We start from the raw sequence: 27,783 nt of genomic DNA, 5'->3' as shown, positions 1-27,783 counted from the left end.
CCAGATCCAGTTCTTTTCCTCTTTGGTCCAGAGGACACGATGTCCATCATTTTCCAGAACAAGTTGAAATGTGGACTCGTCAGACCACAGCAGTCCATTTGGGCTTCAAAATTTCTGAAAAGCAAAGCTTCACTTTTCTGATTCATCAACAATAGGCTTGATTTGTTTAGCTTGCAGATCATTCGTACAACTTTTACGACATGATTTCATAAATTTACTCTAATCACAGTAACAGAGTTGCAAATCTGCGCTAATGTTAGGTAGCTCTTTTGCTAGCTGTTACTCCTGACCAGGAAGACTGGCTGACTTATGTCACTAAGAAAAAAAAAACATTGTCTTATTTTGATTATATGCATGACGGGGTTGCATGTGGTGCAGTGAAACATTCAAGTAAGGCTAAGTATATTATGATGTTATGTTATGTTAATGTTATGTATATTTAAATCAGTGCTTCTCAAATAGTGTCTCTGTTTTTGTCATGTGAAATGCAATTGTGATGAAATAAGATTTACATTTTTTTTTCAGGCACTTTGATGCATTTTTTTTTTCTGTTTTAAACCAAGCTGTAATCTGTATAAACGCTGGAAAAAATAATTAACAGTTTTTGAAAGTTGATTTATATTGCTTTTTTCTTTTGATAATGTTAAAATGAATACAGGTTTAAGTACACTTTTACAATTTTGATAGATGATATTCTTATTTATACTCAGCATGTCGAGTGGGCGGGGGCACAAAAAGTTTTGTCTTTATTTTTTTTTGGGGGGGGGGTTAAATAAAACAAATAATACTCACAGCATGTCGAGTGGGCGGGGACGCGAAAACTTTTCTCTTTAACCAAAAAAGGAGATTCGGTTTCCTTATACAGGATGTGGGACAAGACGAAAATATCATTTAAGGGGGTATTATTTTAAAAACTATTTTCAAGCATTCTTTTCTCTTAGTATTTTCACTTGCCTCAGGGCGAGCACATGTATTCATGAACTGCATGTTTTAGTATTTTGTATGTGGAGTATTTAAAATTTGATGGGGGGGTGTAAAATGTCCTCCAATTCTGGAATAAACCTCATATTTTTTCATTGACATTTTACCCATGAAATGTTTTGGGTCCAGAGAATAACAGTGTTACAGATCCGCAGGGGCCTGTCCTGGTCTCACTGGGGGGGGGGGCGAGAAGTACACATGGAGGGCAGGCTTATTCATTGCGTTTATAGACGAGGCTCAGTGGACCAAATTAAGCATCCCGCATGCAACTAGACTGTAACTCAGAGACTAAGAGGATTAGACGCGAATTACGTAGCAGAAGGACGCATAGCAACAGGTCAGCGTGCGCTACATTAGCAAAGGAAAGTTGCCGCCATTGAGGATTTAAAAAAAAAAAGGGGGAGGGCAGCATTGTTTTGAGTCTATCTTCTATCTTAGTTTTATATGCTTCAACGGAGCCTTGGGCAAAGGTTAGTGTCCAGTTTTGACCTTGTGATTTTCTGTTTGCTGTCACTCAAAATGAAACTGATAAGCATTTCTGTTCTGTGTATTGATACAATGAACCCTTGCGTACTGTAATTAGGGTTCGGCATTTTGGGTTTTAGGAGAGGAACTTAACCTCTGATACTTGCAAAAAAATAAATCACTGTTTTGGTATAGTTGGCAATAAATGCATTGATTAAAATGTTACTTTAATAAACGCTACTTTAGCACCATCTTGTGGAAATGTGTTATTCGCCTTGCAAATGGAAAGTATTGACTGTTTGAGATGTATTGTTAATTGGCAATTGTTAAATGAATGCACAGTGAAAGTGAAAGTATATTTCGATTGACACAGCTACTAATAGCCAATGTAGCTTACAGTCTGATTACAATGTAAATATGAATATTGGACCGAAATACCATGAATTGAGTTTAATAATCTACTATTTGTGTGATGCAGAACTGTCGACATTATTCAATTAATTGACAAATAATTTATGATAAATTTAGCCAGCTATGGAGCTATTATCCAACATAAAATTGTCCAAAGTTTTCTGCAGTCTTTTGTATTTGATCAAAACAAGACATTTATAAACATCTTTTACTATGGAAAATATCCCTCATGTAGCATTAATTGGTGTTAAGCTGTAGTTCTTTCGCACTCCAAAATACTAATTAAACAGCAATTGGGAAAAATTGTTTAAAAAACAAATTTGTCCAGATGATTCGATTAATCGATCTAATAATTGATTCTAAAAGTTTTGATTGTGACAACACTAGTGTGACGTCATGACAGTTCACGCTAAATTGTGTCATTAAGCTAGCATGCTAACTAAGAGACTATAGTTAAGTGCCATGGTTTCATGATTGTGTACAATCATGACACTGATGGTTCTACCTGAGGTGCCAAGGGGAATAAATTATAAACACACTCTTAGCAGGCATTGTCAGGAGCATTAATACAATTATGAATTTAGTATTGATACATTAAGTAGCAACTGGAGTGGCAAGGCGTTTGGAAAAAGTGGCAGCTGCCACCCTTTGCTACCAGGTAAAATGGCCTATGCGCTTGTATCTATTGACAATTATATATCCCATAGTAATATAGCAAAAGAGCAGTATTAGTAAGAGTATTTGATTCCCTCCACAGTCATATCACCACCATGTGAAGAAAATATGCTCCCTCATGATGGCAGCATGCTGTGGACCGTCTTTACGTGGACTTTCAAAGGGATATTGTGTACTTGCAGGTATCTTTGGGTGAGCCATTCTGATGCATCATACAGATTTTGAGATTTTTTTTAAGACATACAAAAATATTAAGAGGTGCAGCACCATTAGTCGAGAGCGGCTTCTACTGAGCTTCAGGTAGTCTGTCGCTAGATGGCAGCAGCGAGCCTCACAACATCCGGCCAACGTCGGCTGATTTTGATCGCTGTACAGTAAATACAGGAACAGTTGCCGATTGTATTTGTGTTTTCCATTAATTGTGCAGCAGTCATGTAATGCCTGGTGAATTAAAGCATAAATAATACTGTATATACATATTTATGAATACTGTCAACGGAAAAGCAATAAAAACCTCCACAAAGTTTTGAATTTTCTCAGAAAACCATGAATATTTTTCAGATTTAAACACTGTCAAAATTTAAACCTTGAAGAAAAAATATCGGAGAAACAACAAGCGCATCAAAGGTCAACCGCATTTTAGTGAGGGAAGAATGTAATGGCAATTTAATTTATTTTCATAGGAACATGGATTTGAAATAGGAATGATTTGGCATACGAGCATATTCCCATAACAAACTCAACAAATTAAGGTATCGTTTGTACTTGAAGATTTATTAACCTTCTGCAATCTGGCTGAAGAGTTTTTACTTGTTCCACCTGGCATAAAACACAGCAGGTGAACAAAAATACATTATTTGTGGTAAAAATTACACCTGGATTTTGATGTTGCAGATTTGTCCATACAATGCAATCCAGTTTCTGCCGAGGGAAAAACCCACCATAGTGGAAAAAAGCTGTCCTCAAAAACCACCTACAGGTACACTGTTTACCTATACAAACTGTGGTTTAACTGCGACATATAAAATTCACTTAAATTTTCAGATAACCTTTCAAAATGCCTCAACATCAAGCATGTTTAAAGCAATGCACTGCGTGACAAACGTAAAACTTTGGTTACCAGGTTGCGAAAGCAAGATGGCCACCGCCGCCATACCGGGTTGCCCGGACCGGATGGTGACGCTCCAGAAAAGGCTGAGCAAAACCGAGCAGGACATCTTGTCGCTTAGGACGAGAATCGCATGCGAGAGAGCGTCCTGGGAGAGGAAGTTTGCAGATCTGCAAAGAAAACAAGAAGCACTTTGCAATCAGGTATTACAGTAAAGATGGACTAAATTTCTATAAATGGGGAAATCATATGTGAGGGCAATACGTCATATTTTTATTACACTCAGATTATCTTTGAAACTGGAGCACTGACCAAAGAGGACAATGGAGACATATTTGGCGAGTACTCGAGCAAAGGCAAGTAGCAAGAGTCCATAAGCATTTACCCTTGAAATCACGAGTGTCAAATTCATTTTAGCTTGTGGGCTGCATAAAGAAAAATCTATTTTCAAGTGGGCCGGACCAATGAAACTATGATATACATTTGTATAACTTTATAACAACAACTTCACATTTTTTATTCCCTTTTAAGACTGTCCAAAATAGTACAAGCACAACATCACTGTTAATCATCAAACATTAACATTACTGTTAATCATAAAACAATTCAAGTTTTTCAATTACTATTGAAAAAAAATCAGCTAATTTTTCAACTTTCAATTAAAATATAACCTATTATTGTTGCACAATAATTAATAACTAATGCTTTAATGGGGACAGATGAATAAATATATAGGAAATAAAGTGTAACTATTCTTCCCTTTATACGCGGTAACTAATCACAAGGATGACTCCAATATTGATAAATGTTGATGACTGCTGTGCTTTAAAAATTAATAGGTGACTCAAAGGATTAAAACTATAACTAAGAACATAACATTTAAAATAATAAAATAAAAAAAAAACAATGTCCGACATATGTTATGATAAACAGTTGATTTAGCTAGCATGTTAATGTTTGTGAGCTAACACGCTAATCGCTAGTTTAAATGCTAACCTATGCCTTACTTGGAAGCTCTCTTAAATGCTCATTGTAAACAAATTTCTAGCATCTCTCTGATAAAAATTCATAATTAACAAACTACATTGATTTTGATAGTCTGAATATCATACAGAACATTTACAAGATACACAAGTACTGATTATGCTAGGCCAAGGACACGGAACTGCAGTCAATTGCTCTAAACAGGATGAGCCTAAAGTAACATCATCGGTTTTGATTTTCACAACAAAACATAAATCTACACTTATGAAATAAAGCAACTCCGAAGCCAAAGAAACACAAATAAGGAATTATACTGTAAACAAAAGAGGTAATTGTTAGCAGAGCAAATTTAACCCATTACACAATTACTTGGTAGTATAACTGACAAGGTAATAATTAACTCTAATTGTGGAAACAGGAAGTGCCCACGTGTCTATTGTTTACGAACATTTTCACCATCATTACCCACCATCTATGGTCTCTTTTCCGATTAGCGTTCAGTGAGTCCCGGCATCACAATAGAGGTTCTGATGCTTCATCTCGTGGAAGCCCATTATCCTTGTCACCAGCACCAAGCTCCGCATCAGTTTCAGCTTGCTCTTCAGCATCAAGGTACAGCTCCAAAGAAATATCATAACTCCCCAAATATAAGTATAGTGTATAAAACAATGTAAAAACTATAGCAAAACAGAACAAATCTCATCTTTGTAAATTCTTCTCATTTCTTGTGTTCATATCTGTAAGTTGAATGTTGGTTGCAGGTTATGGAAAGTGTGTTTCAGATTTTCCACATAGTGAGCAGTCATTGAACGTTGCGCCAGTGTATTGTTAAGTGCCCTTGAAGCAGTTTTTTTCCTTCGCGACGCAGCTTGAGTTCATTTTTCCATAAATCACGAAAGTTTGCGTAGCATCCACCAAATTTACGATTGAATATGTGAGCATAAAGATATGGTGACCTCTTGAAATTGATGTTGACAGTTAGTGCAGGGGATATAATATGCACAATATTTTGCTATACAGTAATTTTTTGGGATGAGGGTGTCCAGCCCCATCTGCCTATTAATTTTTAAAGCCACTGGACTGCTGTTCTGCAATATTTCCGCCATCTGTTCTGCAATATTTTTTTTTCTCACCCATCCACAGTTTTCAATCAGAACGCTCTCTGGGGCCACATCGAGTTTTTGTACCTCACTCCCCCATGGACCTGCACCTTGGCCACCGGGTTCGAATCATGCTGCCTTCCGGTCGAATCAGCACGGGTACCATCCGTTTCCTGGGCCACCTGCAGGGGGAGACAGAGCTCCATCTCGGGGTGGAGCTTCAGTCGCCTGATCACGGCGTACGGGACGGCCACCATAAGGGACGCCGTTACTTTGACTGGTGAGCTCCTGGTCAAATCTTGTTCTATAGAAACTCATGCTGGAGAATATTACTGTGATATTAATTTCATATTTCTGTGTGTTCTGTGTAGCAAACCTGGCTATGGTGCCTTTGTACCATTTCACAGGTTATTAATGGCCTGGGAATAACAAAGATGCATTCAATGGACTCATTTGAAAGCAGCACATCTTGGATAAATTACGCTTGATGGAAATAAACAGCTGATGCTTTGACATGCGGACAGCAAGCAGGAAAAGCCACGTGACAATATTGTGATTCCGTTTCTTTGAAAACCGGTTATGCAAAAAAAAAACAAAAAAAAAAAACAGTTCCTTATACTGTATGTATGAACACGCAAGGTAAAAACTTTATTGTTCTTAATCTTGACATGACGTACATAAAAAACACATGTAAAGAGAAGTTTATGGAGTAATTAAAGCATATTTTCACACAGAGCACATGATCTGTCCCACATGCACTCATTAACTCACACACACCACACCTTATACTTTCTCACATGCTCTCACACATTCACACAGGATACTCATGCTTTCCTTCATACATATGCATTATTGACTCACACACAAAAACACACACAATCTCACTCTCACTCACTTAAACAGATGCACACATGACACTCTCACACAAAAACACATTGCCACGCACAAGGAAACTAACGGTCACCTTCCCCCATGCCCACACATGCTCTCTCACACATTCACACAAATCACATGTTTTGCCATTCACAAATAAAATCCTCATGCTCTCACATCCACTTAGATGAACTCTCATTTACTAGTCTTGCCAACACACAACCCACTCTCACACATACACATTAATACACATGAACAAACACACAGATTCTCATGGTCATGCACACATGCACTCTTACACATTCACACAAAAAACAATCCCATGATTTCTCTCTCACAATCACACTCAGACTCATTCACTCTCACACATCCCTAAAATACTCAAGCTTTCTCAAAGCACTTTGATGAACGAATAAAATCTTTCACTCTCATGTCCATGCAAACGGATTCATCGTCATGCATACTCACTTTCATACATTCACACAAAAACACTCATGCTTGGCACAATGGCACACTCAATTGCTCTCACACCCTTACCAAAAACACTCATACCCTCTTACACAGTGATGAACAATGACAAAACAATAAATTGCTCATGCTCACACTCACATAAGTATTTATATAAACGCACATTACCAATCATACACACACACAGACACACTTTGCCATGCACATATTCAGACAAAAACACACACATGCAGTCACATTACAGTTCACGAAAACACATATATGAACGCTTGCTCACGCAAACACACACGTGTGTACAATCACTTCCTCAAACAAACACACCCTTTGCCCCGCAGTCACACACACACCCAACTATTGTCACCCACCATGACACACACAAACACACCTACTCATGCATACACACCCACACATTCATTCCAGGTGTTTGCAAAATCAGGTTGAGTTCATGCAAACCCTACTCTAGGTACATTTCTTTCTTTACTCACCAATTTCGAGTGGAATTTCAATCATATCACCCACATTTACTCATTGAAAATACTAAATGGGATAAACTGACCCAGATTGCACAAATAAAGCGCATATATATATATATATATATATATATATATATATATATATATATATATATATATATATATATATATATATATATATATATATTAGTTCCTTTGAGGTTTTCTTCGTTCTCACAGTTTTTCAATCATCCCGATAAAGGAGCTGTTGCTGGACCTTAGAGGTACATGCCACTCTGAGGATTTTGGTTGAGGATCTCAGCAGCCAGTTTCTCTGCGCTCGTCACATGCGGGAACATGTGCATCACCGTGGCCACTTGCTGAGGGCTGAAAATAGCTTGGAGTTTCTTGCGAAGTTCTACTCTTTGGGAGTCCAACTGCTGCTGAACGCAGGCGGGGTGCTGATGCCCCGAGCAGGAGCAATAAAATCCATTGTGAACTGGGTCCGGAAGGGTATAAAATCCTCCGGCCTGAGGCAATCTGTGAGAGGGATCCGACCAGTAATTCGGCTGACATCGAGGAGCTCCTTTAAAAGGTCCTGGTACGCTGTGGTTCTGCGCTGCAACTGTTGGAAATGTGAATGGACCTGCAGAGTCCGAATTTCCGTGGCACCCACACAACGGTCTGGATCCAGCGCTTTTTAGCTGGTAGGCGGGTCTGTGCGAGTTCCTGAGACAAAGTTCAGAGTAGTGGCTTTCACAGGAGCCCAGGCCGGAGTCCAAGTACTCATGAGGGGCGCCGGCGTGGCAATGGTTCGATCTAGAACACTCTTGTGGCCCGGAGGACTGAGCAAGATTTGGAGCTTCCCAGTACATGACTTTGTTCTCATGAACCTGAGCGGGGTGTGAGGACCATCCATGGTCAACCATGTTGAGGTCCTGAGGACGGAGGTAAGGGACTGAGTGGGACCGGATCTCCTCTTTCACAGTTGAAATCTGGGCTTTTTCTCTCAGTTCATCAGCCAAAGATAGATAGGACTGGTTGGTCCGTTCTGGATGGTAGTATTTACATTTCATGCCGTATGTGCATTTTTTGTCTAGGGGAGGGGGGCACAAAAAATATAGAAATTAAAGATCATGCCAAAACTAAATTGTGTTTTCGATCAAAGACAAAATACCGGAGCTCATCCTGACATGAACTCCGATTTATGAATTTGTATGATTGAGTCCCAAAACAAGCCGGGAATTTTTATATTTCCTATCTTTTTGTGTACATATTTTGAGGGTGTGGAATGTAGAGACATGTCTCTTACCATATGGACAGAGTTGTCGCTTTTGCTCTGACGGCAGTGGCTTTTTTCTGAGTAAGTTGTCCAGGTTGGGACCGTGTCGTCCCAATGGGTCATCTGGGGGCATGAACCTGCTCCGCGCAAGACAAATCATAAAATATATTGCATCATATTGCCCAATTCTGGAAGAACTTTCCTAATATTAGGTAACCAACAAAAATAGCTGATCGCGTACTTGTCATTTACAAAAGAGTACATGAGGAGCCTCTCCTCGATAAATTTCTTCCATTCTGGTTTTTCTCCCTGCAGGTCACGGTAGGTGTCGTTGGACACGATCACGCCGTCCGACTCGTACGCCAACTTGACGATGTAACGGTCGTCGTAGCAAACCACCAACTTGCCGCCGACGCGTCGCGACGGGGTGAAGACAACGCGTTTCTGCCTTTCCAACTCCATCAGGATGTGTTTATCTGGAAGCGGCGAGTGGAAAAAAATACAAATAAATCAACTTATACAATGCCAGCTATTTTTAGACAATACTTTTGCCGTAGTATTTTAAAACATAAAATAACAGAGCAATACAAAACAAAAACGTTGAACCCTTAAAAGGACCCATCATTGTTTTTTAAACATTTTAAAATTCGTCCCAGAACAGTAAAATTATATTTGTGTCATTGTAGTGGACATTTGTTTTTAATCTATATCATTTGACTAACTGGAGTGAATCTTGGTACGGCCCTAAAATGAACTTGGTATTATTGTCTGTATTTTTTAAACTCTGTTTAAAGAGATCCTTCAGAGAATAATAAATCTAGACCCTACTGAGACACCTCCTTAATCATTTGTGTCCAGTGCAGTGGACATTTGTTTTTGGTCTCTATCTTATGACACATTGGAGCTAGATTGCTAAATCCTAGTGTCCTCGGTAGACGACATTCTTGTCTTTTCTAGGATGTTTTTAGGAGGGGTGCAATCAAATTTGCTGTCTTCCTGAGACAAAATGGACACAACAGTGAAAACAAATGAATAGACTCCGTCTATGGCAGTGAATGATTTGATTTATTTACTGTGAACCCAGTAAAAATAGATCTTTTAGTGTCTACAGTCATTAATGGTAATTATCGACATAAGTCTGTCAATGTGTGACTGACGTAAATGAACTGAGGTGCATAAGTGCTTTTACTCCTTTATTTGTCTCAATTGCATGGCAACTAATTTTGCAGGGCGTCAACACCGAGCTATTAACTCAGTCGCGGTCTTGTTATGGAATTGGGTACAAATAATTTATAAGTGAATGTAACTCTGCTTAAGTGCAGTTCAGTTATATTTCACTTCAAAAATTCAATTCTTTCGGATGTACTTTCCAGAAACAGTTTGATTGACGACATCATCACTGGCGCAGGATGTCGGATGTCGGTTTTCGAATTTGCATATGATTTTCATAAGGACGTCAAGGCGTTTCCAATTACGACTGGCAGGTAGATTAAACTGTGTTGAGGTCAGCCACAAGGAAGAGACAGACAACTTCCTGCTGCGGCTCTGCAAGGATTAGAGAAAAATGCTGAGGTTTTTACTTCCTTGTTCACATACATTGCAAGAGAAAAATTCTGCTCCACCCTGGCTTTGGTGCTAGCAAAACACGGCAAGGCCCTTATTGTATGCTCGCTGCTGCAGTCAAGTAGGCATGAAGGGCTTACACAAAGATTGAATTGTTTAGGGCCACGTGTAAATAGAAGTGACTCAGTGGGCAGAAATTTAGACCTATTAATATGGGACGAGAATCGGAATAAAAATGCAATCGCGGTTTGCTATTTTGTTGTGTTGCTCGGCGGTCATGGATGTTAAATTGTAGAGCTCATGTGGGCGTACATTAAGGCACTTCTGCGGGTACTTGATATTTTAAGAGGGTTTTTGTCGGTATCGGCAAATGTAGTTGAATGATTTTAATGTGGTGACAGAAACAGTACAATGTACTTTTCAAGTTAAGAGCAAATTAAATGGAACATTAAACAACATGCAGATTAATTGGGCATGCTAAAAACAGGTTGGGTCAAAAAGGATGCACCTTGGGTCAAAATGGGAACAATTCAAAATCTTGGGTTATATATTTAACCAAAAATGCTGAATCATATGAATAAAATAAAATAAAAAAATATATATTTTGGGATTTTTGTACAGGGGGGATTTTGTTTTTGCCACATAAAATGTAATTGCAATAAAAAAATGCGGTATTTCAGGCACTTTGTTGCACTTTTTTCAGTTTTAGACTAACCTGTAACCTGTATAAAGGCTGTAAAAAACGTAGTTGACAGTTATTGAAAGTTGATTTTTTTCATATTTATATGTTAAAAAAGATACAGTTTTAGGTATACTTAAAAAACTTTAATAGATAATAATCATATATAGAGTCTGAGTGGGGGATGCAAATAGTTTTGTCTTTTTTTTCCATTTTGAGAACAAAAATAATCAATTATTTCAGTATTTACGTACTAACTTAATTGACTAGGTAATTAAATACTCAAATAATTGATTAGGTACTAAATCTAGGAGGCTGAAATTTCACCCAGGGGGTGACAACATGTCAACGTTCAACATGGCAGGACACCAGCAGGAGCGCGCCATCCCTTGGCAAAAATATTACAAGAATGATGTGGCGCTTAATGATGGGTTTGGTCAAAATACTGCACGGCTTTTCTTCACAGAGGATAAAGAATGCATGCCCTACAATCATGCCAAATATCACCAATCTTGATTTAACATTTACTATTACTGCTCTTTACTTTCATCATTAGGAATGACTGAAAACAAAACTAATTCGATTTATGACACGGTCATTTGAGTCGGTAGCCATTATTTGCATATCGAACAAGGGCGGGTAATTGAATTGGTCCTCCGAGGGGGGAAACCCGTTTCATCCGTGACCTCACCCTTTATGGCCGCATCGGGTCGGCTCTTCTCTTTGCGCCAAGACGGAACAAACACCGTAATATTTGCGTGTCCTCTCTGCAGGAAGAAGTTGACTGCCAATTGGATGCCGCGGCATGAGAATACTTCCTTGTTGCCGTGGCTGCCAAGGGAAAAAAAGATGAGAGGTAATTTGGGGTTTTATTAAAAACAGCAAGAAAAAACAGCGTAACCAATGGAACTTTGATGACAACATCTAGTGGAAGACTGAGATTTTCCTAATGTGTTTTTTTAACAGTGTTAACAGTTGACAGACTTAAACAATTAACAATTAACAAGTTTAGATAACGTGCACCCTCTCCATATTCTTGCTTGTTTCCTGTTTGTGTTTTCCATGACAACTGCGCAAAGTTGTTTTGGTTCATAAAGTAGAGGTTTATTATACTTACATTATTTTTTTATTCGTATTGTTTCACTTATTTTTGCTTTTTAAATTATGATGTATTATTTTTTCAATTATTGTGTTATTTATATTTCATCCTTTATATGGCTTTTATTTTTATTGTTTATTATGTTTCTCCGTTGATCATATTCAACGTCTATTCATTTAATTGTATTTTTTGGATTGTTATGATTTTGTTGGGGATTCATTTTCTATTTTTTTAAATTTCCTTTTGTATTTCATTTATGATAGTGTATCTTTTTTTCAGTTGTTTTATTTACTATAATCCATATAGGTTTTTTTTCATTTATTATGTTTTTTTGTTTATTATACAATTTTTATTGTTTATGTTAGTTCATTTATCATACTCAAAGTGTATTCGTTTATTCTGTGTGAATTACAGTATTCTGTTTGCTGCCGACGCCGGTTCTTACCTCATGGCAACGTTGCTGCCGTCAATAACAATGGGCCGCAACTCAAGCTCCGCCCCCTTCTTGCCCTCAACTTGAGTCGAGATTCTGAGCGGACCGGAAACGCCGCAAGTGGAACCCTCTTTTCTCCTTTCTTCATGATCTTCGCCGGATGAAGCCAGCGCAAGGCTGCGGATCTGAAGCAGCTCCTCCAGCATGGTGTTGGTGTCCGTGCGGGGGCCCAACTTGGAGAGCGCCGCGTTGACCTCGGCCGAGGAGTAACCCAACTTTCGGAAGAAGTCCGCTCGGAGTTGGAGCTCCAAGTTCTCTGCGGGGGCTGGATCCATCCCGGAGTAGATGTGGATCTCTCACCAGGAGCATAGGAGACTGGTTACATCTGCTGCTGGATATTCCTACGAGTAGATAACGAAAAGTGACATTTTTTTTCTTATTGGTTATTGGTTTGGTTGGTTGCATAGAAGTTCTTGTAGCCAAAAACCCAACCGGGAAGATTTTTAACTTTCTGGATTTGAATTCCCCCAGTTGAAGGGTTAGGGCAGGGGTTGTCAACATTATACCTTTATTGGCTTCTCTAGGCATATTTTATTCAGCAACTTCTGAAGGGAGATCATCTGTTTTGTATCGTGTACCCTCATCCTTTTTTTTTTTTTCTTTTTCCTGGCTTGTCTGCTGGAAAAATATGTCAGTAATGACAACGCGCATCAATTTAGAACAAATTAGAATGAAGTAGCTTCACGTTCCAATTGATTTGCTCTTAATTTGAAAAGCAAGCCTAAAAAACATTAAAATTAAGGTACTAATACTTGCAGAAACCCGATTAAAATCTTTTGCACCCCGTGAAGTGCCTTCACATACACATACACAGTGCTGGAATAGGATTTTCCAAACAAACTAACTTATTTGCAGTGGTCAATGTGGGTGCAAATATCTCTATTTCAATACTTCAATTCGGTTTTCTGATTGCTTCTTGGCTTCCAGATTCAGATTTAGGGGCTTTGGGCCCAAAACACCAGGAATGACTTTGTCAAACCCTAACCTTTAGGTTAAATGGGTCAACAATTAAATATTGGAACAAATCCCGCACAAAAGTGGTTGATGAGTAATGTACCTAGAACAAGTATAACAGGAGTCTATGAGCAGCATGGGTGATTCGAGACAGATCTATGTTTCCAAATCTCATTGCTGATTTTGAAGCACCATATCCGGCTATCAGATTTAAGAACCTGGGCATGAGGCTGGAACTCGAGGAATTACTTTATCATACTCTAACATTTGGGTCAAAATTGGAATATTGGTTTTGGCTAGCTGATCATTTCTGTACCCATAACAGGGATCTAAGATGAGGGAGTGAATTCTAAAAAACTTTTTATACATATTATAGAGGCAAAAGAAAGAACATTCATCATGAAAAAAATAAGAATTTAGTGCTGAGAGATGACTTTTCACCAGGGGCGCAACCTGGTTTGGAGAGGCCTTTGGTAAAGGTAAAACCGCCTATGATGAGAAGGTTGGGATTCAGGTATTTGCTTAAATTTTTGTCCAGGTTTGCATTGGTTAGGGTGGGGGTGGGGTGTGTGTTTGCGGGGCGGCTTGTGTTAAGAGTTGGGAGGAATTCTATTCAGCAGCTTAAGAACAGTAACATACAAAAGTAGATAATAAACCCATTAACCTAACTCGCTATATATTAAACGCAAACTGGGCCAATTTTAACCCTTGCGCAGTATTTTGACCATTTGGGCTCATTTTTTCCCCCACGTCATTGTCACAGTGTTTTAGCCAAGGCTTGACACGGTCAGGGTGGTGCGTTAACTTGGTGGGTGGAATTTCAGCTCCCTATGTCTTTTTTTCAATGATATCCCTTTGATATGAAATGCCTTTGATGTGAACATCAAAGAATTGGACAAAATACCGCACATCTGGTTAAATTGCAATGGTAAAAATGAAGATAAGACAGAAGGAAGGGAATTTAACTCTCTCGTCACCTACCTCAAGTTATTTGGATCTCATAACCCGTAACTACTAGGTGTTTTTGCAGTGTTTGACAACCTTTTGACAGAAGCCCAACACACATTTTTAAGAATGTGAACAATGCGCAGAAGACATGCAAACTTTTAGTGGCTTCGACGGTACTCGCCGCAGCTGTGAATTGCAGGTGTAGTTTGAAGTCATTTTGTGTAAACAACAATAAAAATGACAACCAAGAATGTATGCAGTAACGGGGGCTTGAAGCACAGCCCCGGACTTGGCCGTACTTCTTAGTCGGTTGGTTAAATAATAACCACACTAGATGACACGAAAAACACATTTGTACTCAGAACATCTGTCCCTCTGCAATACGAGATTTCAATTAATCGGGTTGAAGTGACTGCCTACAAATATATGCAAATTATACTTTCATGCCAGGATGTTTACACTTCTGCAACGTTGGAAAAAAAATAAGAATACAAACTCACCTTCTTAGTTGGATCGTTTCCCCCTTCTGACCGTGTCAAAGTACATTAAAGTTGAAGTGAACAGCGCCTTCCTCCTCCCACTCGTCTCTGCAGATGTGGGCATGTTGGGCCGAGGAAAATTTGCATAACGTGAGGGTGTGTGTCTGAAAGAGGCATGGAATTTTTACGACTAAATGAGCAACTGAAACGAGTTCAAAAGTGAACGTGCAAAAGAAAAAAAATGATTTCAAACAAAAATTTGCCTTTAGATATCCAAATTAGGCGATGAAATTATTACATTATATTCATTGGTGTCCAATGTAGTGGACATTATTTTTTGGTCTATATCTTTTGAATCATTTGAGTGACTTTGTTAAGTCCTAATGTACTCAGTAGAGGACTTTCCAGTCCGGTCTTTCCAAGGATGCCTCATTTGATTGGTTGGCAATTCACTTTGCTGTCTTGCGGACACAAAACGAACATAGGAGTGGACACAAATGGGTCTAAGAGGAAATGGCAGTCCAAATAAAAATTGTATTTTGTTTTACAACATTCTAAAATATATGCAAATTCAAACAAAAGTTCCACAAAAGTCTTCATTTTTTTTTATAATTAATTGCATCACCTATACTGAGAATATTAATATGATGTCAATTTAGCTTTTATAATAATATTAGATTAATATGAGTTATATCTAAGGCAAGGGCGATTTCTAGGATCAAAGGCTTCTGAGTGCACCTTTTTTTTTAAATAATTTTTTACACAATTTCACAGCAATATTTTTGGACATGGCTAACTGTTAAAATGTTACATATCAACAAACTACTGTATGTTAATGCACTTCTTTAACTTATTTAAAAATGACGAACATGAAAAAAATACAAATAAATCATTAAATTTTAGGGAGGCTGTCAGTCATTTACTTGAGCACCCCCCAAAATGGGCTAAAAACACCTGTGGCATATAGTACAAATATTTTAATTTTATTTTTTTACACTAGTTAACATAAAATAAATTCAAACTGCTACCGTTCACTAAGACCATTTCATTAGGATTTTTGCATTATAAATGAGCACAAGGACCACATGAGTAGCCTGCTGGCACATTCTAAAAATACCTCCCCAGGGATGGGACATTGTGATTTCCAAACAATGCGATTGACGTTCAGATTTTCAGAGACGTATAGAGATAAAGTGTTACATATCTGTTGACTGTCAGTGTTGCATTAAACGCATGTGTTTGGATGGTGGACACCAACGCTAACGCAAACAAGCAGGGCAACTTTATAGAAGTTATGAAACCAGAGGAGCAACAACAATAACAGCGGAAGCGACGTGACAAAAGGTCAACATGGCTGAGGGGGGGGTCACTGTTTTTGTCAACGGAAATCTAAGGAAGTTTAGGAGGGGATGAGAATGTAACACTCAAGAAAAAATGGTGATAAAATTAGCAGGGATGAGCAAATATCAAAGCCAGGTATCGTTTCGGGCTGATACCAGACTTTTTTTCAGGTGTTGGGCCCTTGTGGAGACTATCGATACCAGCCACCGATACCTAAAGGGATACTCATTATATTTGTCCTTTTTCGTGTTATATTTTACCTAATTTGATAGCAGAAAATAACATCACATCTCCTCAGGGCTCAAGTAACAACCAATAGCAGATCAGCTTGCCACTGTCACATGACCAAACCCAGACAACAGGCAGACAGAAAATGGAAAAAAAAATGTTTTTAAAAGATACACCCTAAAAGCAGTTAACAGCGGTTTAAAACAAAACAGAAACTGACACAAATATTGGGTTGGTCATTGGTTGTTTTCAAACCAAATGTTTTTAGATTATATTTATTGTACATGACAATTTAATTAAATTATTTGTAGACAAACTACCTTTTGACTGCTGAAAATGGAAAGTTTAGTATTCCTTTAAGCATAAAAAATATTTTTTTGACACATTGTTGAATCATCACCTGTGTTTGTCCACAACTTTTTCGTCATCGTTAAAAGTTAAATATTTATATTTATACATCCTCCAGAGACCCAATTTATTTATGTCCACTGCTCTGTCCATTTTAGAAAGGACACAAAGTCCTCTCTACTCGGCAAACCAGGACTTAGTATAGTAGTTCAAATCGGTCCAAATATATAAACTGAAAAACAAAAAGTCCACGAGATTGGACACAAATGAATAGGCTGGGTCTCAGGAAAATATAAAAAAATACGGAAAAAATCGGAAAATTGTTACAAAAAAAAAAAAACCACCCTAAAATTGAGTATTATCTTTGTAGATGTGTCAGCCCCCCCCCTTTTTTTTTTTTACACACGCCAAGATTCAAGCAACAGAGAACAGGACCGTGACACCAACGTTGTGAAATCACAGTTGATAATTGTGACAAAACATTAACATGCTCACTGTGTTCTCACAGATGGCTACCATGAATTATTAACAACATGAAAAAACTGATAACTGGGACAGATTTTTCATTTGAGATCTGGCCATCAAACTGGCCTCAATTTCAAGAAGGCCCATTGCAGCTGATGTGAAATGAAATAGCGAATTTCAAACAGAAAAGGGAAAACTAAAAAAAAATAATCCTTGGCTATGCTGCATAACAACCACTAGATGTCACGCTAGCACCAACGCATGACCGATTGATGACCACGCAAATGTAAATAAATAAACCTCGCATATTACGTAACATTCTGAAAACTCAATCCTGCCAGCTGAGCGCCTCTCACTTTTGTCAAACTGTTTAACGGCACCTGCACACTTTGAGCAAAGTAATCAAAAGCACTTGGCCTGCCACCTTTTGGTCTCAGGTGTGCGCATATCTGCTATTACTGCAAGGCAATGGGCTGCAGCTAGCTAGGATGACATATGTAACACACACCTTGCTGTCACATTGTCTCGACATGTGGGAGACATCCACAAGTGTATTGTGAACACTTGGGAGTGGAGCATGAGCGCAATCTGGGTTCTGGATGAGCATAAAAAAGCCCTTATTTCATCCAGCCATGTTTGATTGGAAAAAAAATATTATTCTGTTTGTAGATCTGTTACTGTGAATTTTTCCAACGAGCATGCACTTTGAAGTCCAACATTTCGCGGGACACATAAAAAGTGGCGGGCTGGATCTGGTCCCCCGGGCTTTGAGTTTAACACCTGTGATGTAAACAGTCTTTTAATCTAATCAATAGGTATTTTTTCACCATTCTTCAGATAATAATTTCCACAAATCATCTTTATGCTTCATTTCTGATTGAGAAGTTTGACTGACTTGAATGTTTTGTTGACACATCGTCTAGCGCAGCTCCATCTAGTGGATGAATAACGCAACCCCAGCCACTGCTGTAGCTTCTATTCTATGCGCCTTATAATGCTATATATTCATTGAAAGTGCGTTTTATAATCCAGTGTGCCTTAATACGGTACAGTTTGGATAAACCTCCATAAACGACGGACTGATGACAATGAAAGAGAATCAAATGGGTCTGTAAATGATGTACCAGCAAAAAAAAATTAAATGCCCACCTCTGCTAGATTTATATCAATTTTATTATCTATACTTAAATTAACACTCAATTTATTAATCTAGCATTACTCAAGCTTGCACCATATTTTCCGCATTATAAGGCGCACCTAAAAGCCTTAATTTTTTTTAACAAGCTGATGGTGCACCTTATAATCAGGTGCGCCTTATACATGGATCAATATTAAGATTGGGATTGGTAGATGGGGAATGAAGTGATAAAGTAAGCTTTACCTCTTTCTTTTGTGTGTTTACAGTTGAACAAGGTTACTCATATTAACTGAGTTATGCTATTGAGAGTTTAGAGTTATTATTTGAGTTATAATTGTAATGACTTTGAGTATTACTGTATTGTGATTGAAAAATGTCATTAATTGAGGTAGCGCCTTATATATGGAAAAAGTTTTAAAATACGTCTTTAATTAAGGGTGCGCCTTATAATCTGGTGCGCCTTATAGTGTGAAAATACAGTGATAATAGTACCTCGACTAGTAAATACTTTAAAATGACTTAATAACTTAATAAATTTGATCCAGAAGTCATTTTGTAGGCACTTTTTATATGTAAATAGCCAACAACAAAATGCTCCGAAACCCATTAAATCATAGGTGTCAAATTCAAGGCCTGGGGGCCAGATCCGGCCCGCCACATCAATTTATGTGGCCCGCGAAATCCTGAGCAAACTTCTAATTTCTGGTTAAAATACTAAATTTGCATGTTGTCCTCAACATTTAAAAATTTGGGGGTAAAAATAACACGCATTTTTTGTTCCCAATATCTCTTTTGAACAGTTTTTACCGGGCTCTGATTTCAAAACTAGTTACAAGTGTGACAAACACACCTAAAATTGATTTGATTTCACACTTACACCGGCCCTCTGACGAAAACTATAACTACAATGCGGACCCCGATAAATATGAGTTAGACACCCCTGCTTTAAATCATATTTCCAAAGAGGCGTTTCATAACCTGAATTTTTTTGTAACAAGAAATGTTCGCAAGTAGAGGTATCACTGCAAAGGTTTTTGAAAGGCTTTCTGACTAAACAAACATGTCAATTTTGGGTTCTTCTTGAAAGGAGACCGAATTGGAGGTCCCCTTTTGATCAGACGTTCACATTCAATAAGCTCTGAAAATCTTTTACCATCCAGTTGGCCTTTAGTTCCACTTTTAGCCCAACAATTTTCAGGCTTAAAAAAAACCCAACCAAACTGAGCACACAACAGCATGGTAAAAAAATTTCCAAATCCTGGAAGGCCTACCTTTTGTCCTTCACGGGGGAGGCGTACTTCGGCAAGGCTGGTTAAACCGCCGACACTTGATCAAACATTCATCCAAGCGTTTTTCGATGTGCTTGGCGGCTTTGCGACCCCGACGCCACCACCCCACCTAAACCGCCCCCCTTCTTTCTTCCTTTCATGGACCGCCCGGGGTCAGCTGTCTGTCACAAATATTAATTCGCGTATGATTTGGGCAAAGTAAAGAGACGGCGGCCTTTTAAAGCGGAGCAATCCATCTTAACGCCGGCGGTGTCAGACCGATTCCAATTTAGCCTCGCTTTCGGATCCAAAAAGGAAATCAAGCGGCGCGGGTCCGGCCTTTGTGCAGCCGGCCGCCGCGGAAAACTGTCAGCGACGAGCGCCGCGTATCCCGCACATTCATCTTGTTCCGTTATTGCTTCAGACGCCACGCCACTTGTCCTACATAGACGAGCGAGCAAAGGGCCGCTGGCACGCCGAGCGGGCGCAAAGGATTAAAGAGCCCGGGAGGTTGGCGTTGATGAAGGGCGCGTGTCCAAAGGGTTGTATGAATTTGCTTTGATTAACTGAGACTTTGTTGTTTTTCCGCATTTGTTTTCCTAACAATGGCTTGGCGATTGCCATGGATTTCATCCGCAGGTGCCGTGTTGTAGTCTTTTTTTTTTTTTTTTTTTTTTAATACTTCTTGATTGCTTGATTCTCTACACTTGTTTTCTACCCACCTGTGACTAGTCTTTACAATTGAGCCCAAACGTGTGGGTAATTTCTTATTTATGTCTTGCCACCTCTTAAGTTCTGGCCACGCCCACACCAAGGAGAACATTTTAATAGCTGTGATTTTTTTTTTGATGCAATCGTTTTAGACGTCTTGATACTCCGCCACAAGTTGTTTTACAATAACAGACACATATATGGAAACACCTGCAAATTTCAACGTATTAAATTTTTCCTGCACTTTAAATAACACTGAAGGAATCATTTACTACAGTTAAAATATGTTACTCAAACCACAACCTCTTTAATGTTTTAGACACTTTTTTGGCTAGATGACAGCTTTGCACATTTTGGGGTTTTCTCAGTTATCTTTATGATGTGGATGATTTTTAAGACCACCAAACCAACCAAAAATGGTTTTCAAACCACAGTATCTTTTAGGCAGTTGTTAGCAGAGATGACAGCTTTGCACACTTTTGGATTTTCTAAGTTAATGATGTGGATAATGCTTTAAGACCTGGAATGACTTTCGGTTTACACCCACACTATGCAGAAACAACTAAGGAATCATTAATTAAAGTTCATGTTTTTCATACCACAAAGTCTTTTGGGATTTTCTCAGTTATTTTCATGATGTGGATGATGCTTTGAGACCTGGAATGAATTTGGTAAACACCCACTCATATCTTAATGTTTTAAACATTTTAGGCTCTTTTTATTCCCAAGATAACAGATTTGCACATTTTGAGATTTTCACTGTTAACTTCATGATGTGGATGATGCTTTAAGACCTGAAATTACTTTTGGTTTTCACCCAGACTATGCAGAAAGAACTATGCAATCATTTACCAAAGTTAAAAATGTTTCTCAAACCACAATATCTTTAAGATTTTAGGCAGTGGTTTGCCAAGATGACAGCTTTGCAAATTTTGGGATTTTCTCAGTTAAGGATGTGGATAATGCTTTAAGACCTGGAATGACTTTCGGTTTACACCCACACTATGCAGGAACAACTAAGGGATCATTAATTAAAGTTCATGTTTTTCATACCACAATATCTTTTGGGATTTTCTCAGTTGATGATGATATGGATGATGCTTTAAGACCTGGAATGGATTCGGTAAACGCCCATACTATGCAGTAACAAATACGTAATCATTTCTTAAAGTTGTAAGGATTTTAGGCCCTTTTTTTATCCCAAGATAACAGATTTACACATTTTAAGATTTTCACTGTTAATTTCATGATGTGGATGATGCTTTAAGACCTGAAATTACTTTTGGTTTTCACCCAGACTGTGCAGAAAGAACTATGGAATCATTTACCAAAGTTAAAAATGTTTCTCAAACCACTGACAACTTTGCAAATTTTGGATTTTCTCACTTAATGACATGAATGATGCTTGACGATCTGAAATGACTTTTGGTGGTCTCCCTCATTTTTTTCTTTGATCCCATTGATTCTTTTATGATTTAATAATTAATAATTTCCATAAATTGTAAGACAATGCCACAAGGGTTAAACGATTATTATTTTATTAAATTATTAGCGTAAAAATATCATGATCTAGGTCTGCCCGTACCGTGTTTAAAGATCAGCCAAACACATCCAACCTATCGGAACGTCGCCGGGAGGCCCTCGCAGCTGCAACCATGTTGTGATTAATCGCTGCCGTCAGCGCGGGTCATTCAGGTCTACCCGGTCCTCTGCATATTACTCATGACCAACAAAGGCCCTCCTCTGCCAGCTGCGTCGGAGCTTGAATACACACACGGGGGTGCGTACAGTACCCGGCCCGCGCACACATCCACAACGGCGGACACCACAGCCGGCCCGCCGTACGCCGATCGTTCACGCTCCAAGGTGTTCATTACTATTGATGGCGGAACGAACAACAAGAAGTGATGGCTGAAGCTCCTGCAGTCTGTACTGCTTAAAGGCCAGCTTTATTCCGCCAGCTGTTATTGAGAAAGGAGGCCGGGATGATGAATGCACTCCCTGCCAGGATCCCGGGGAAAGAATCCCGGATTTCTTCAGAAGCTCTCGCCTCGTCCTGCTGCTATACCGCAGCGGCGATGGAAAAATAACCATCAAAATTGAAAATCGTAATAGTCTGGCCTTATGTGCGCGCGTGTGCCGTCGCGCACGGAATGCGCTTCTTGGTTTGAAAGCTTTTTTTGAAAAGTGGAGTTGTTTTCAATCAGTCAGTAGGTTATAGCCCGCAGGGATGAAATCCACTTGAATCGTCTCGAATCAGCTTATTGTTGTTTATGGAATATTTGAAGAAAGGTTAATAGCGCTCAATGAAAGCTCATATTTTTATTTGATGTGTAGGAAGATTACTCCCCTCGGGCTTTTTGGTATTGGCTAACTGTGCCGCCTTTTAGTCTCTTTGCAGATAAACGTAATTGGGCTTAGTGGCTCCGTTGAATTATAAAGTCTTTAGTGATGGTTTCAACATATTCAAGGCTTGTTCCAAAGTCTTTGCTGGAAGGCTTTAATGATTTTTACCATATGAAATGAACAAGAAAATTTGGGGGCTGCGCGCTTGGTGCGGCTGTCAGTTTCGGCGCATGTGTTTATCGAGGCAAATTTATAAAACCTCCTCCGGACATGCTTTTATTTATTATATCTAGTTTAATAGTTTGGTATTTGGATAGCCTAATGAAAATTTTATTTCACAAATGAGTATTTGGATGAAAATAAAAACTAGATTTTTGTCGTTCGGTCAAAGAACAGCTATCAACATTGAAGACGATAAATATTTGTACTTTCCTTAAATTTCTCATTTAAGATCAACTAGAATCTAAGTTGTGCTTTAGTTTTCAGAAAATTAAATGACAATTTAAACGAAAATTTCCATATGTGACTTCAAAACCCTTGTAACAATTTTTGCAGGCATAAAACAGCACATTTGAGTTAGCCTGTTTTGTTGAAAAAAAAAAACAACAAAAAAACGAAGTGATCAGTAGGAATGGGAACTATTTCAACTGAGTGATTTGCATCTATTAAAAAGTTATCCCATGGATCTCTCAAACCTATATATGGGGTAGTTAAGTGCTGCTAGCTGCTAAGTTTGCTAGCATATAATGCTACCTGTTGCTACAAGCTGCTAACGTTGGAGCCCCCACTATTTTCCGGCAAAAGTCACCGTTTAATACAATGTAAGTGATGTAAACATGTTTTTAACATCCTTAAGTAGTAACGTAAGCAATTTAACAAGATTTTAGGACATCATATCTTTGTCGAGGTCGGTGATGAGTCAAGTCAATTGTTAGATGCACCCTGAATATATTTCCAAATAATAGTGTACAACAAAATCCATGTTCATATCTAATTTGAGACGGTAACTAACGGCACCAACACTTGTAGCTGCCGTTAGCTTGACTTCTACCAAACAGTATCCATATACCATCTTTCAGCGCAAATATCTGATGTTACGAATTATGGCTTATCCGCGACAAAAACTGTTCTTTCGCTCAATTTTTACTGCTACAACTTATATATCGGTACGACTAATATTTAGTCACCTATAGTATATTTTGTCTAAATTTAGTTTTAAATATGTTCATTCCTCAGGAAGAGCACCAATATGGCTCAATATGAAACGGAAGTATGTTTAGTTATCCAAAAGTGTCAAAAACTCTACCCACTCACACACTCAAGGCAATACTTAATTTATACCTGTGTGCTATGTTTATTTTTCTGGAAAAGTAATAAAATCCTGGCTCACATAAACCCAGGGGCTTGTGCAATTATCCCAACGTTTTAAACACATTTTTTTAACATTTTTGTAATCCTGCTAACTCAAAAATCTGTCTGGTTTTCCCCGCATAAACAGCAATAATATTCCTGGGCCATTTTGACCCGGGAATTGCTTATTCGCTATCAAGAGTATCTTTCACAAAAATGCATGCAAATGCCATTTTAATTAATAAGTTGATTATTCATAAGCCAAGCAGAAGTATTGTACATGGAAAAACTACATGCTTCATTTACTTTAACTTTGAAATGGGTCGGTTTGACCCACAAAATAACAGAGGGGTTAACATATTCTGTAGATTTACTTTTAATGGATGTAATTATTTCTCTTTATTTCTGTTATTGTTAAATTGGATTTTTTCCCAAAAACGGCCAAATGGGAAGTTGTGCAGCGTTCCGATTAGTGTTCAACTTTTGAGGTTCCGCAAACATCATTACGGCACACAACTTCTAATCTCGCTTTCAGCCGAATAACGCCATGTTTACCTGAAATGCGATTTCAAGTTAAACACGGATTGAAAACCTGCAATTTTCTCTTCCTCGCAAATGAAAATAATTGCGGCGGTAGGCAAATCACGCTGTTTTGTTTTCCCCTGCTGGGAGACGCGCCATGCTATAGAATTAACGCATAATTGCAAAAATGCAAATGTCAAAAGTGCGCTACGGGAACGTCAACTTTGTTGTCGTGCCATATAGCCCGCAGTCATTCCGAACATAATGAAGCAAGAAAAGATGAGCGGTTATCAGCGCAAAGTCAAAAAGCATCGTACTCATCCAGCCCGGCATGCCTATCGAGCGGTTCATCAAAACGGATAAACGCGACCGTGATGCGACACTCAGGAAGTCGACGGCGTTGTCGGGCGGCGCTCCGGCGGGGAAAGTAGCGCCGTTTCAATTACGGCGCTACACGGAAAGGGCATCTCTGCGACGGGATTGATATGTCATTGTAACAATGTCCAATTAAAACGCTGAGAAGGCTTTCATTATTCTTTTATTGGACTAGCCGCGCTGGAACAGTGCCGAGAAACACATGCACCAGACGGTTAAAGGTGAGAGCCTCTCAGCCGTGAAATGACTACAGCGCGCATAAAAATCATTTATATTTCCCCACGGCCGTCGTTATTTATTTTTTACAATTATTTGAGGGTGTACATGCGTGCCCTTTGATGTTCCGATCCCGCAGAGACATGAAAAAATTATTTCACTTACTATATTACTTATCCCTAACTTTTTGAAGTCAAGGACTCCTTTTAGATGGCAAATGTTTGCGAAAACAAACAAAAAAATCATTTAAGCCAAACATAAGCGCTGTTTTTAATTCAACAACATTTACAATTTAACAACAAGTATATCTGTTTCTTAACAGCTATACTGAAGTTAGGGTTGCACGATTAATCGAATTTTAATCGCCATCACGATATTGGCTGCCACGATTAATCGAGCTGATCCTTGGCCGTGTAAACATTTAAAAAGCTGGCTACACTACATGTCAATTCAAGCAATTTGTCATCCTACCACCAGGGGACAATGTTTCCCACGTTTGCATGACAAAAGCTCCTGCTTTTCTCACCCTAATATATTATTTACCAGTGTGAAATGGCCTTGCGTTTCTCACTTGATTCCTTATATACAGTATGCAGTGCTCGCTGTCAATTGAGACCCATTTTGAAAAATCAGACCCATCTTGAAAAATTTGAATAAATTCGATTTGAAAAGACTCAAAATGAAATTTGATTTAATGGTGCCGCCCTAACTAAAGTTTCGCAAATAAAAATTGCAAATTGCATGCCTCCTTATAACAAACCGGGTCAATTTCCTCCAAAAAGGTTGCTATTATTTATTTCGCTATGTTATCAAGTCACAAATTGAACCAACAAACGACTGATTTTTGGAACATTCCAAGGAAACACAACTCACAGACACTGGTGCGCAGATAGCAAGTGCTCCTAACAGAAGCCAGTCTTTCCCTACCACAAAATGCACTAACAACAGTGGCCAGAGGCGGCGCCAAAAACAAAGACTAACCCAAACAAACAAGCACGAGCATTTTAGTACTAACTTACCAAAAGATATTAGTTACCCGTACTATGTACTTTATTACCTAAAAGTATTTGATCACTTTAGCTAATTAATTAACTGAAGTAACTGATTACTTACGTCCTTAATTCATTTAGTACCAGAGAGTTTTAGGATTGCCTTTTGCCAAACTGAAAAAACAAAACAAACAAAACTATATACTTAAAAAAAGCCTAGAAACACATTTTTTGTTTTGAACAATTAATTTTTTTCACAGTAGGTATTAATTAAAAATATATTAATAATTTGTCTTTAAATCATTTGAAAATAAATCACATTTTGACACTTGCTGTCGACTGAAAATAACATCACATGTATCCAGGTCGACAGTAACCAATCATGACTCAACTTGCAAATGTATCTTGACCACAGCCAGAACACAGGTGAGCCTTGAACCAATATTTAGATTTTTCTGTCGACAGCAAGCGGAGAAAATGATTCATTTATTGCCAGTCTTTAAGACAAACAACACAGGAGTAGGATCTTGCATATTTAATGACTCTTTAACGTTTATAGTAGTCAGTGGCAGTGAATAACTTAAACTGGGCTTGCCGGCTAAACCGGCTATATGCGAGGAAGAAGATGCAGTTGCGCATATTCAGATGCGGCCCGTCCCCAGGCGGCCGCTTATATGAGATAATGAGGTCCATTGTGGTAGCTGGAGGAGGCAGCTGATGGAGTGGGAGTGCATACATACAATCTCGCAGAATTTTTTTTTTCCTCCCTTCTTCAGCATTGTGAAGCACATGAGTTGTATTCCCCAGCGTCGCTCGCCGGGGAACCTGCGCAACGCTCCAGCCGTCGTTTTCGCATTTGTCCGGCATATATTCATGGCCATCGATTTATGTGCCGGGTCATAAACCTCCACTAGCATTTATGCATTCCATCAATGCATTTTGAGAAGCGGCGAGTTCGGAGCGACTCAGGGAATACAGGAGACCTTTTGGCCTGTTTTCTCTTTGCATAACTGCTCAGTTTAAAGCAGACAAAGTTTTTTTTTTTAATTCTTATTTATCATTGTTGAATAATTTTTTGCATAAAAAAATTTAGACAAAAAACCATTTTCATTCATTTCCATTGGTTGAATTTTGCAAGCCTATTCAGGTGCCGGTTTTTGGTGCAGCATGACACTAGTTTAGGAAAGAGAAAATATTTCACGCCACTTAAATCAAGTTTTACAGCTTATTCTGAATCTAAAAAAACCTTAAAGTGAATCAAAGTGCCTGAAATTAAATAAAACATGTCAATTCTTACTCAAACTAGAAAAATTAAATAAAACATGTCAATTCTTACTCAAACTAAAAACATTTCTGACCATGCTGGGGAAATTATATACATTAACAACATTATCACTAATATCTTCTTTTCTCAATCATATGATTCAATATGATTTAGATAAAAAAATGACAGTAGTTTTTCAAGTTACTAG

The 27,783-nt window shown here is 38.5% G+C and overlaps 2 protein-coding genes across 2 annotated transcripts; one reads left to right on the top strand and one right to left on the bottom strand.

Moving 5' to 3' along the window:
- Positions 1-1,242: 1,242 nt before the first annotated feature.
- LOC148426251 (uncharacterized) lies at positions 1,243-6,251 on the top strand. Its single transcript, XM_088411144.1, has 8 exons — positions 1,243-1,451; positions 2,615-2,724; positions 3,427-3,511; positions 3,656-3,843; positions 3,927-3,996; positions 5,119-5,236; positions 5,768-6,004; positions 6,096-6,251. The coding sequence occupies exons 2-8, from the start codon at positions 2,641-2,643 to the stop codon at positions 6,151-6,153; spliced, it is 840 nt and encodes a 279-aa protein (XP_088267270.1). The 5' UTR covers positions 1,243-1,451; positions 2,615-2,640; the 3' UTR covers positions 6,154-6,251.
- Positions 6,252-7,687: 1,436 nt separating this feature from the next.
- zc3h12aa (zinc finger CCCH-type containing 12Aa) lies at positions 7,688-20,278 on the bottom strand. Its single transcript, XM_088411143.1, has 7 exons — positions 19,806-20,278; positions 15,036-15,178; positions 12,586-12,974; positions 11,733-11,872; positions 9,041-9,275; positions 8,830-8,936; positions 7,688-8,613 (listed from the first exon to the last, which is right to left on the bottom strand). Exons 3-7 carry the CDS (start codon positions 12,906-12,908, stop codon positions 7,796-7,798), a joined length of 1,623 nt encoding a protein of 540 aa, XP_088267269.1. The 5' UTR covers positions 12,909-12,974; positions 15,036-15,178; positions 19,806-20,278; the 3' UTR covers positions 7,688-7,795.
- Between the last annotated feature and the right edge of the window lie 7,505 nt (positions 20,279-27,783).

This window comes from Hippichthys cyanospilos, chromosome 3, assembly GCF_059441005.1.
Source record: "Hippichthys cyanospilos isolate Australia breed blue-spotted pipefish chromosome 3, RoL_Hcya_1.0, whole genome shotgun sequence".
Classification (NCBI taxonomy): Eukaryota; Metazoa; Chordata; class Actinopteri; order Syngnathiformes; family Syngnathidae; genus Hippichthys; species Hippichthys cyanospilos.
The sequence above is the reverse complement of the archived record's forward strand: the minus strand, read 5'-3'. Positions and strand labels throughout refer to the sequence as shown.